The sequence below is a fragment of the Monodelphis domestica genome, chromosome 1, assembly GCF_027887165.1.
Source record: "Monodelphis domestica isolate mMonDom1 chromosome 1, mMonDom1.pri, whole genome shotgun sequence".
In the NCBI taxonomy this organism is placed as follows: Eukaryota; Metazoa; Chordata; class Mammalia; order Didelphimorphia; family Didelphidae; genus Monodelphis; species Monodelphis domestica.
In genome coordinates, this window is record NC_077227.1 from 507,292,391 (window position 1) to 507,305,456 (window position 13,066).

At 40.4% G+C, this 13,066-nt stretch overlaps 1 protein-coding gene across 1 annotated transcript in view; it reads right to left on the reverse strand.

Moving 5' to 3' along the window:
• Window positions 1-13,066, reverse strand: part of EYA2 (EYA transcriptional coactivator and phosphatase 2) — a 264,430-nt gene that overhangs the window by 90,098 nt on the left and 161,266 nt on the right. The window contains exons 6-7 of the mRNA XM_007475803.3: window positions 4,414-4,481; window positions 2,101-2,278 (exon numbers count right to left, since the gene is read on the reverse strand). Coding sequence (XP_007475865.1) covers window positions 2,101-2,278; window positions 4,414-4,481 — 246 coding nt within the window. The remainder of the gene's footprint in view (window positions 1-2,100; window positions 2,279-4,413; window positions 4,482-13,066) is intronic.

Here is a 13,066-nt window from a genome sequence, read left to right on the forward strand (position 1 = left end):
CTGCCCTTTCTCTCTGTAAAATATCAATTGCATTTTTGTACTCCTAAAACATGAAGCTATAGAAAGAGAAATTCTACCTAAAATAACTATGGAATCATTAAAATACTTGAGTCTACTGATCAAGATATTCACAAGAACTCCATAATTACTACAAAACACCATCAAGAGAAATAAAGACAGGAGAATTGGGGAAATATCAATTATTCATGAGTAGGCTGAGCCAATATAATAAAATGATTACATAACCTAAATTGATTTAATAATTCTGTCTGACCTCTTATGATGTTAGAATCCTACTTTAATCACACCTTTCCAATTTTGTGTCTTGCTACTTTATTTTATATATATTCTTAAGTTTCAACCAGAGCAGACTATTTACTGTTAAACACTTGTGCAATGCCTTCTTTCATCCAAACCTTTCCTTTCTCCTTCTTTACCATTTCCCCACATTTCTGCTTGCTACAAACCTACCTATACATCAAAGCCTAGCTAAACTAACACCTCCTCCAGGATGATTTCCCTAATTCTCATAGTCAACAAAGATAAGAACAAATGCCCACATTTGCTTTAATACTTGCAAAGTGTTTTTCTCCTAAGAATTCTATGAGGAAGGCAGTATCCAGCTCAAATGAGACATTGTACACAAAGGCTTTGCAGACTTTTAAGTATTACATAAATGCTAGTTATTATAATATACTGTTTTTTTCTTGCCTCATGGATGCACTTACTATATATGGTGAGTTTTGTGTGTATTAGTCCCCAGAGGCCACACTTTATTCATCTTTGTACCACTTTTTCTGATCCCCTACTGGCATGGAATCCAAGGTTTTGCACATAATAGATGTTAATATAAATTTATTTCATCTTCCTAAAAACCCTTTGAGATAAGCAGGAAGTGGTGGAGATTTGTTTAACAAATGAATGAACGCTAAGGGAAATGGGACTGGAGTAGAAAATGGCAACCAGTCCATTATCTTTATCAAGAAAACCTCATGGGATAATAAGAAAAAAGACTTGTGCAAGAATATTCATAGCTGCGCTCTTTGTGGTGGCCAAAAATTAGAAAATGAGGGGATGCCCTTCAATTGGGGAATGGCTGAACAACTTGTGGTATATGTTGGTGATGGAATACTAATGTGCTCAAAGGAATAATAAAGTGGAGGAATTCCATGGAGTCTGGAACAACCTCCAGGAATTGATGCAGAGTGAGAGGAGCAGAACCAGGAGAACATTGTACACAGAGACTGATACACTGTGGTACAATCTAATGTGATGGACTTCTCTACTAGCAGCAATGAAATGATCCAGGACAATTCTAAGAGACCTATGAGAAAGATGCTATCCACAGCCAGAGAAAGAACTATGGAAGGAGAAACACAGAAGAAAAACAACTGCTTGATCACAAGGGTTGATGGAGATATGATTGGGGATGTGAACTCTAAAGGATCACCCTAGTATAAATATTAATAATATGGAAATAGGTCTTGATCAATGACACATGTAAAACCCAGAGGAATTGTGTGTCGGCTATGGAGGGGGGAAGGAAGGGAGGGAAAGAACATGAATCATGTAACCATGGAAAACCATTCTAAATTAATTAATTAAATAAAAATTTCAATTAAAAAAGAAAACCTCATTGACAATACTGGTGTGCTTATGGTCCACAGAGTCATAAAAAGCTGGACATGACTGAACTACTGAACAAGAAAGGAAACACAGAATCAAGATGTTTTTATTTTCAAATTCAAATCAGTTCTTGATTCTAAATTCCCACTTTAGTTTTAGCATTGAGGGTAGTCCCTGCATCTCTCATTTACCCTGTGCCAAGCACAGTGCCACGGACAGCTACAGAAATATACTAAATACCCACTAAGAAGTAGTTTGGTGTAGTGGGTATAACACTGGCCTTGCTATCAGGAAGACTTGGTCAGATCTCATCATATACTGGCTGTGTTCCCCTGGGCTTAGTGACTTAACTTCTCCATTTCCTTATCTGTAAAATAAGAGTGTTAAAAGCTGTGGATCTTTAAGGTCCCCTCTAGCTCTAAAACTATAATCCTATCATCTATACTTTTCCTTTTCAAGATTCAGTATACTTACCAGCAAGGGACTCTGAGCTCTGACTGGTAATATTGTGCGAGGACTCCTGAAGTGCATATGTGGATGTGGAAAGGGGTGAAGGGCTGATGCTGTTGGCAGACACATACGGAGAGTTGTAGGAAGAGCTGTAATACTGTGAGTACTGGCTCTGAGGGAAGCCTGGGTATGAAGGATATTCCTTAAAAAAAAAAGACAAAGTTAGGAAACAAGATGTCACTTCTTACCCTCCCTTTGCCCTTAGTCCCAGCCATGAGTCATGGTTTGGTATCATGGAGAGGATGAGAGAAAGTCGTATAATCACAGAGTTGAAAGTGAGCTCAAAGTTCCCTTTGCAGTCTCTATATGCTACTCATATCACACCCCTGACATGTGGCAATCAACCTAGCTTCTGTGTGAAGTCTCCCTGAAAATCTTCCATGTGCTATCCCATAAAGCAACTCATTTTGCTTGTCAAGGATCCAGTTTTTTTGTTTTTCAGAGATTTAGGTGGAGAAGATTTATTGAGGAACTATTAGGACATAATGGTACAAAGTAATTTGAGTGATTTATTTTTGTTTAATTATGTGTTTGATTTACATTGGAAAGTCTAGAGTGAGCCACCAAGAACCTGGGCTTAAGACAGTGTTAGGAGTAGGACTAGGGAGTAGGAACTGGTGCTTGTTGCCCTTATGAAAACCTTTAAACTATCTTGAGCTACAATGCCAGCCCTCACTAATCCTCAGACTCTACATGTGGGGATTTATATAATACACATCTCTAACCGGAGGGACAGTACATATTCTCCCATATTATTCCACATGGGGATTACAATTGGAATTTCAAAAGGAAAACTGCTCATGCTCTTTCTTCATCATTCTCTGTAATATTTTGCCAAAGGATCTACATTTATCTTAAACAAAAATACCACCACCTTAACTTTCATGTTAGAATCAATAGTAAGTATTGGTTTTAAGACAGAAGAATGGTAAGGGTTAGGCAACGGGGTTCAAGTGACTTTCTGAGGGTCACAAAGCTAGGAAGTGTCTGAAACCTCCCATCTCTAGGGCTAGCTCTCCATCCACTGAGCCACCTAGCTGTTCCCTGATTCATATATATTTTAAAAACTTATTTATTTTTAACATTCTTTTCTTTTTAAATTTTGAGTTCTACAATGGCTTGATCACATGAGTCAATGGGGATATGATTGGGGATGTAGACTCTACTCGATCACTAATGCAAATATTAATAATATGGAAATAGGTCTTGATCAATAATACATGTAAAACCCAGAGGAATTGTGTGTCGGCTATGGAGGGGGGAAGGAAGGGAGGGAAAGAACATGAATCATGTAACCATGGAAAAATATTCTAAATTAATTAATTAAATAAAAATTTTCAATTAAAAATAAATTTTGAGTTCTAAATGTGTATGGTCAGGGAACTTCAAAGTAATAAATGGAGTTTAGATGGACAGAGTACACAAAGAGATTTTCTGAGAGAGCTGCTGATGTCCTGCCAGTTTTGGAGCTGTAAACGTCCTTAGAGATCATTTAGTCTTCCTGACTTCAGGCCCAGTGCTCTAACCAATGTGGTACATAGTTGACACAGCTTGGGTGCCTAATCCTGCAGAGGGGATTAGCGTGATAATGCAAGCTAAACCATCTCGTATCAGGATTTAATTGCATTCATCTGTTGTGTTTAATACTGGGACGAGTGCTTAATTTGGAGCCAGGAGACCGGGGTGTGAATCTCACCTCTGACACTTACTAGCTGTTTGCCTCCTGACAAGTTACAATTTCTCCAAGTTTAAGTTTCTTCATCCATAAAATGGAGATCATAATAAAGGTACTACCTGCTTCTTAGAGTTCCTGAGGGGAAATAACTTTGCTAACCTCAAAGTGCTATACAAGGTGAGAATGAGAATTGGGTTCAAGTTTCCAGAAGCAAGAATTGACCCAAATCATATTCAAATCCACGCAAAAATGTAAAGCCGGGTGATGATTGTATCAGACTGGACTAGCAGTTTGACTGAATGCTCTAATTGTAAGCTAATCATTTTGTTTTTAGAAAGGAAGGGGCTGAAGGTAGCTAGGAGGCTCAGTGGATTGAGAGTTGGGGCTGGAGACGGGAGGTCCTGGATTTGAATCTGTCCTCAGTTACTTCCCAGCTGTGTGATCCTGGGCAAGTCACTTAACCCCCTTTGCCTAGCCCTTACCACTCTTCTGCCTTGGAGCCAATACACAGTATTGATTCTAAGATGAAGGTAAGGATGTTAAAAAAAACAACAAAGAAAAAGGAAGGATCCCCCTCTAATCTATTGCTAACAACTCTGTACCTGATGCATGGTTCCAAATCCTGCTGAGTTGGTCAAGCCATTTGCCCCTTGATAAATCCCTGAGGCACCTGCAGAAAGGAAAGAGATATACACTGATATCAGATTTCTTATCCCTGGGAGGAGGAGTGGGAGAATATGGACATGAAGCACTCATCACTTCAAGGGAGGGGCAGTGATAAGTACAGCATTGCACAAACACAGGCGCACAGGTAGCCAGCCTAGGCTTTCGGGGCACGTGGTTCTTAATACGTTACTGCTCTTTGTTGAGTTAGTTCTGATTTCTGCCTAGAAAATGAAAGGCACTAAATTACGAAAGCCAGAGGCCTACTTACTATGATGGGACAATATATCATGTATTGAAAGGCATGTTAAAAACAACCATTAAGTCCAGTCAAAGTAAAAGCCCATAAGAGAACTGAGAAAAAGCAGATCCAACCTCAGCTGGGAAACAAGGCACCCAGCCAGTCAGCTTTTTATCTATTCTTCTTTTTTTAAAAGGTAATTTGGAGATTTTTGCATCCTCCGAAGACGTGTAGTTATGTGCACAAAGAATGGAAATTTTGGCATGCTATCATCTTAAATGGCAGGAGCTGAGGGAACTTCTGAGATGAAATATGAGAGGATGCACAGGAAAACGTAAGACCAAGGTTGTAGTCCTTCCTCCACCATGAACTTGCTATGTGACCTTGAGTAAATTCCATTCCCCTCTCTGGACCAGCTTATATGATGTTAATTTCTTCAGTGACATCACTAATTGGAGAGCATCCAGAAGGCTATCACGGTAGTGAAGGTAAAAAGTACTAGGAACATTTAACTTGGAGAAGAGGAGCCTTGTGGTGTGTGTGTGTGTGTGTGTGTGTGTGTGTGTGTGTGTGTGTGTGTGTGTGTGTGTGTGCGTGTGTGCGTGTGTGCGTGTGTGTGTGAGACGTTATTTGTCTTCAAATATTTGAAGGGCTGTCATGTGGAAGCCAGTAGATTTATTTTTGGTGAGGTTAGGAAAAGCTTCCTAACATAGTTATCAAAGAGTAGAATGTGTTGCTTTGAGGAGGACTAAGTCCCCACTCATTGAAGGTCTTCAAGTAGAGGTTAAGTGACCCCTTGGGAGAAGGTGAGCTCCTTGAACAATGACAATTCCCATTTTGTCTTTGGATACCCAGTCTCTAGAAGTACCTGAGCATTGTAAGCACTTAACAAATGTTTTTAGATTGGTCGATATTGGAGTGGGGATTGTTTCCAGTATGAGTTGGACTAGATGGTTGCTGAGATTCCAGCTTCCAGCTCTAAATCTCTCTGATTCTCAATCTTATCTATGTTGCTTCTCCAGTACTAAAAAAAAAATCATGGGTGCCAGTGATGACACCTTCCTTTTGTTAATCCTCATTCTGCTAAATGACCAGATCACCCTCCTCCTTCCTCTTCTAATTTCTGGATATATTAAAAAATTTTTTATTACCAAACTTTCCCCACCTGCTTTCACTACTAGCAGAAAAGAAAGAAAAACAAAATCTTTATAACTGGTATGTATAGTGAAGCAAAACCAATTCTCAAATTATCCATATCCCAAAATACATCTTATTCTGCATATTAGTCCATCATCTCTGTCAGAAGACAGGGAGCAGTTTTTGATCAATTCTCTGGAATCATGGCTAATTATTGTGTAGATGAAAGTATTTAAGTCTTTTAAAATTATGGTTTTTATAATATTATTGTTATGGAAAAAATTATTCTCCTGGTTCTGCTCAATGTATTCTATTATTTCATGCAATATTTCATTCCCAGGTTTCTCTGAAACCATCTCTCATTATTCCTTACAAACATTTCCCATCACATTCATGCACCATAATTTGTTTAGACATCCCTCAATTGATAATCCATCTTAGTTGCCAGTTCTTTACCACTACAAATGCTATACTTTTGCACATATAGGACCCTTTTCTATCTTTGATTCCCTAGGAATATAGCTGGGTCAAAGGACATGCATACAACTTTTTGGTTAGAGTACCAAATTTCATTTCAGTATAGCTATATCAATTTACAGCTCCACTAAGAATACATCAATATTTCTGTTTTCTTAGTCCCTCCCATATTTGTCATGATTCTCCATGGAATTAAAATTGTTGGTGACCCAAAGGTCAATAGACAGATTCAAGGCAGGCACAAGTGGTCAGCAGCATATTATCAATAATTTGTTGGGACAGCTAGATAGCACAGTGGATAGAATGTCAAGCCTGGAATTGGGAGGACCTGAGTTCAAGTCTAGCCTCAGACACATTCCAGCTGTATGACTCTGGGCTAGTCACTTAACTTGAATTGCTTAGGCCTTGCTGCTCTTCTGCCTTGGAACCAATACTGAGTACTGATTGTAACACAGAAAGTAAGAGTTTAAAAAAAAAAGTACTCAAAGAGCACAGAATCAGAGATGCATAGGATCTTAGAGATCATCAAATCCAACCCTCTCATTTTATAGATGGAGAAACTAAGGCAAAGAACTTGTCCCTAGTCCCAGGGACAGAGACAATATTAAAACACAATTTTCCTAACTCCTTTTCTTGGGTTCTTTTCAGGGTTATTCCCCCCCCCTCCCCCATCACTGAATCAGCAAGTCTCCTGCTAGCCTTTTCTATTGGGGAGGAGATGGCCAGAAGATAAAGAAAAATGTGGTAAGAAGGGACATCTCCAAGTGTTTGAGGGAAGCTGGCCAGCATCCCATTCCAGCCGGAAGGTTCTTCAAGAATAGCAGCTCCACCCACAGGCAATATTCCCAGGGCTCAAACAGGAGCCCTGAACATGACACTATCCCTTCTCTTACTTCCTGGAATGAGTGCTTCGTGTTGGGGACAACCCACAGAATTCTTCCATTGTAGCAAAGCATGCTGGGGTACCATACGGTTCTCTGTGGGCTGCCCAGGCATGTCGGCTAGAAGGAATGTGCCAGTCCCTTCATTTCAAAGTTGGCTAGCTCTAGTCTAGTTGCTATAGCAACTCATTGCCCTTCCATCTGACAAAGCACAGGTCCTCCCCATCTTGTTCCCTTGGGTCAGGGACCCAAAGGGAAGAGCCATGGAGATGAACGTGTCTTATCTGTCTCTGACCTCTTTCTTCCCTTTTCTAGAATTCATTTTCTTTCTTTCTCAAAGAAAAGAACCAATTCTATTTAGAGCTGCTTAGCCAGGGTTTAGAAACAAATAATCCTCAGTGTCTTCACTTGGTATCCTTTCTCCAAAATATCCTTTTGTTTGTTTTTATTTTAAGACGCTGGATTAACTGGGGAATGGACAGCTGAACAAACTTCAGTTAGCCAAGTGCAGTCACAAAGCACATGCAGTGAGAAATGGATCTCGTGCCAAAGACAAACAAGGGGGTGGGGACAGGGGAGATAGCCCCAGAACTAATTTGCCACCACATGTGGTCCTTTTAGCATTTTTTTTTGGAGAGAGGTCAGGCAGTCAACCCTTGCTCTATGAGTAAAGTCTCTTCTGGAATGACAAATACTGGCACCTTCTCCACCAATGTTCCTATTCCCCTGATGATGGTCAGGATACACGCAAGCATCCGGGGATTTAGAGGGCTGAGAGAAGAAAAACCAACTCCATAGAAGGGGTCCCTAAAAATAAACAAACAAACACCTAACACACCCTAGGTTTCAAGAGACTGACTTATGGAGTCTCAGATTGTGACCGAAGCTTTCTTATCTATAAATTGAGGAGACAAGACAGCCTTTAAGGACCTCTCTGGCTCCATCATTCTGTGTTCTAAGGTCCTTCCTTCCAGTCATAAAATCCCATCACTCCAATTCACAACATTCCTCTTTGATCACCTACTAGAAGAGTAATTTGACAGTTTAAAACTCTGGGCAGGTGGAGCTCTTAAGGGTCAAACTGTTCTCTTCTCTCTTAGGTCTTGATTTCCCCTTCTACTTTCATCTGGATTCTGAGACCTGTTAATAGCTACACGAGTATTAAAATTTCCTCAAAATCCCAGAAATGGGGAAACATTTCTTGTCTTTCCATTCAAATTCTGTCTTCTTTTTTGTTCCTTCTATATGTTTTCTCTTTCTATTTAATTAAAAAATATACATACACACATATAACCTTATCGTCGGTCTTGGAATCAATAATGAAGAATCGGTTCCAAGGCAGAAGAGGGGTAAAGGGTAGGCAACTGGTGTTAAGTGACTTGCCCAGGGTCACACAGCAAGGAATTATCTGAGACCAGATTTATATGCAATTTAGGAACCTAATACTATATAGGCTGGATAGACTCCTGGAGAAACCTTTTGTGAAAAGAGGGAAAAATAATAGAGCCCCATTGCTTACAGGCAAATACTAACAACTTTCAGAGAACATGGAACAGCTCTTGTATACTGATGCTGAAAACAATCCGGATGGGAATTTTCGATCCTTTTACACTGTCAGTTTGAAAAGATCCATCATCTTTTATTAAAGCTGTCAGGAGAGGGCTGGGGTCCCCCGGGGGGACACTCTATGTGTAAATTGGGAAGTGAACATGTTTATTGCACCGATTCTCGCACATGATACTGTGTCTTCCTGTTTTCCAAACGATTAGAGATAATTACATAAAAGACGGAGAACCTGCAATATTGGAATGAACTCACAGTGAACTCTGTACCAGCTGTGTAATCACCGAGGACAACTTCATAGTCTCCTAGCAAATTCAAGACCAGATTCTACATGGTGGATTAAACAGCTCAAAAAAGAGTGATATGAAAGAGAGGGTGAAAGAAAGAAAGAAAGAGCAAGTGAACGAGTGAACTCTAAGGAGGTAACTTTCCTTTCTGGGAAACTTGGCTTAAAGTTTCTTGCATCAAAATATGCCCCAACTCTCTGCCAGGGTTATATGACTTGGTTTCTTTTCTTCCCTGCTTTCCCCCTTCACTTTGTAAATACTTGAGAGCTGGTGGCTGAATCAGGGATTAGGAGGGGGAGGCAAGGGAAAGAAGTGCCTGTTAATCCCCTGGCTTCATGCCTCCCTTTAATACTGGATGACTGTCGTATCAACAGCTTTTGTGTCCAAACTTTCCCCTTTCCAAGAAGTGCATAGTGGTAGCAAACATGAAATATTTTGGGATACTCCCCTTAGGCTTGCCTGCTAGATAGTGTAGTAGATAGAAAACTGGGCCTAAAAATCAGGAAAAAGACCTGTATTCAAATCCAGTCTCAGATATTGACTAGCTATGTGACCTTGAGCAAGTCACCTACCTTCCATCTGCCTCATTTTCCTCAATTGTAAAATGAGGAATAACAATAGCACTTACTTCCTGGGATTACTGTTAGGATCAGATGAATTGATACTTGTAAGAGCACTTAGCATAATGCCTGGCACATAGTAGATGCTTAGTAAATGCTTATTCCTTTCTTCTTGCCCTGCCTCCCTCCAAACCCAGACTGGCTCTCAATAGCACAGTTGAAACATAAGATGAACACATCTCCACAAAGTAGAATAGGAAACAATCAAACAAACTCCTTTTGATTATGAGAGTTTAACAGAGGGAGAAAAGTTTTATAGATTTATCTGAAAGAGAAGATATTTTAAAAATCATTTGTTTGGCTTTGGAATGCCTTACATCAGTTTTTCTTATCCATTTATTATTATTTTAAAACTCCAACCTTCCACCTTAGAACCAATATACAGTATTGGTCCCAGAAGAGTGGTAGGGGCTAGGCAATAGGGGTTCAGTGACTTGCCCAGGGTCACACAGCTAGGAAGTTTCTGAGGTCACATTTGAACCTAGGACCTCCCATCTCTAGACATGGCTCTCTATCCACTGAGCTACCCAGCTGCCCCCTTCTCAAACTTATCAATTTATTAATCCTTACTCATTCAAACCACAAACATTTATTAAGTGGCCAATATTTACTAGATACTAGGGGAAGGTATAAAGATAAGTAAGTCATTATCCTTGTCCTCATGGATCTTCTTGCTGTTATTCAGTCATTTCAGTCATGTCCAACACTTCATTACCTCATTTGGGTTTTTTTTGGCAAAGATCCTCGATACAATTTCTTTCTCCAGGTCATTTTACAGATGAGGCAGCTGAGGCAAACTTGCTCAGGATCACGGAGCTACTAAGCGTCTGCGGTTGGATTTGAACTCTTCCCGATTCCAAGCCAAGTGCTCTTATCCACTGTGCCACCAAGCTGTCCCCTCATGGAGCTTGTAATCTGATAACAATAACAGCTGGAATGTGTGCAGTTTTATCATTTACTAGCACTTTCTGAACAACTATCCTTTGAGGGAGGAAAGCCAAATACTGTTCCCCAGCCTTGCAGAAGAGGAAGTTGAGATGAATGGAGGCAAAATTACCTGCCTACTTGAAACAGCTGATGAGTAGCAAAATTGGGACAAAACACACGTCTTTGGGCTTCAAATTTAGGGATTATTCCATCACAGTTCAGCAAATTTATTTATAGTCCTGGGCTCAGAGTAGACACATAACAAATACTCATTGATTCACCTTAGTTGAGCTAACAGTCAAATGATGTGAGGGTAACAATACAATTCAATTCCATAAACATTGAGTGCTCACTATGGGCTGGAGATCCAAAAAAGACAAAGAGAAAGTCTATACCTTTAAAGAGTTTACGTATAGTGGGGAAAAGACAAAAAGAAGTTGTAATGAGAAAGGGAGTACGCAGCTATGTAGTGCAGTGCACAGGGCATTGAGCCTGGAGTCAGGAAGACCCGAGTTCAAATCTGGCCTCAGACTTTCCTCATCTGTGAAATGAGCTGGAGGATGAAATAGCACGAAAACCCCAATGGAGTCATGAAAAGTTGGACACAACAGAAATGAATGAACAACAACAACATAGTGAATGCATCGTGGCTGAAAAGTAGAAAGGGAAAATCATCTGGTATAGCAGTAGGTTTCATAGAACTTTTCCTACCGGAGATGGAAGTGAGAGAGCATTTAGACCAATCCACTCATTCAAAAGATGAATACAAGTTGTAGAAGGGGGTAAGAACTTGACCAAGTCAGGAAGTGACTTGTCAGGAGAGGTGTGACTACAGGGGAAGTATGCCAATTCCTTGTTCAATGTCCTTTGCCTCTATCTCTCCCATTTCCTCATGAATAGTCTTCTCTGAACATCTTTCACCTATATTTTCTTTCCATCTCACTTATGGCGATAATCCATATTTATCTTAATAAATAGGAAGATGAACAGTATAACAATTTTGGCAGATAGATTACCAGAGTTGGAGCCAGGAGACCTGGGTTCAAATCCTATCTCAGACACTTGCCTTCATGGGCAAACTACCTATGGTTCTGGGACACGAGCTTCTTCATCTGACTCCGATGCAGTGAGAAAAGGGATATAAAAAAAACTTAAAGCATTATACAGATGTGAATTATTATTACTATTCAGTTCCATGGGGGAAATGATGCACAGAGAAGAGAAGTGAATTGTATAGGGTCACAGAGTAGAGCAATAAAGGAAATTCATGATCACCAGACTGAACCTCCGCCCTGACACATCCATGGAGAGCTACGGTAAGTTTATTAACGGCTGATAGAGTACTGCCTCGGTAAGGCTGTGCCATCTCATTTGCCTCAGATTCCAAATTCTAAAGCCAGAAATACAAAATGAGCCTTGTGAATCTTCTCCATATGCAAGCCCAGGATACATCTGCCTTTAATCACATCAGCTGCTAAATGTCACAATAGCCTCATTCACAGGTAGCTTAAAGAACATTTAACTGGTAATAAAACAATCTGAACGCCAGAAGAAACCATTTCAGATACACGAGGCTATAAACATTGCTCTGCCATGGAGGGTCAGTGACATACTATATTCTATCTAAACGTACCCAGGATGACTATTCCCAATATGTATGGAGACCAAGAATACAAGTCTGAACCCCTCACGACAAAGCAATACCTCCCTGTGACCCTCTTCAGTTTGAGATGCCTTTCTTGACATGTCCCCCCCATACTTGGCCAGGCTCAGAATGACCCACATGCTCTTTACTCCTAACTCCCATTTCTGTGCTCATCACTCAGTCATTTCTTATTCCATCCATTTGGATCAATGAGTCCACAGCCTGGTTGGAGTGACTTAAAATCTTCCCAGTTGATTCTCCCTTGTTCCTCAAGGATTTTAGCACCTGGTGCACAGGCTTCTTCTCCACCTCAATTCCAGGCACCATCCTACTTGGGGATTTCTCTCTGTATTTCCTCAATTCTTCTGGCTTTTCAGTTCATCACTCCCCTTGACTCCTGTGGTCTGCACTTTGCCTCTATCTCTCCCATTCCCAAGGATGATCATACTAAAAAAAATCAATCACAGTAGCAAAGGAAGAGAGAATGGGGGAAGACATCAGGTATCTTGAGGCGCTGAGCAGAGGAGGAAAGAGGGTGCACAACTGAGAGCCTCTATTTTCTTTCTTTAACTCTTACTTTCTGTCTTACTAACAATCCTAAGACAGATGGGCAAGGGCTAAGAAAATGGGGTTAAGTGACTTGCCCAGCTGGAAAGTGTCTGAGGCCAGATTTGAACCTTGGTCCTCCTAACTCCAGGCCTGGTGCTTTATCCACAGAGTCACCTGGCTGCCCCGAGAGCCTCTATTTTCTCAACAGATTTTACGGTCTCCTTCTGAGCCTGGGGTACAAGGAGGCTTGAGGAGAAGAGAAAGT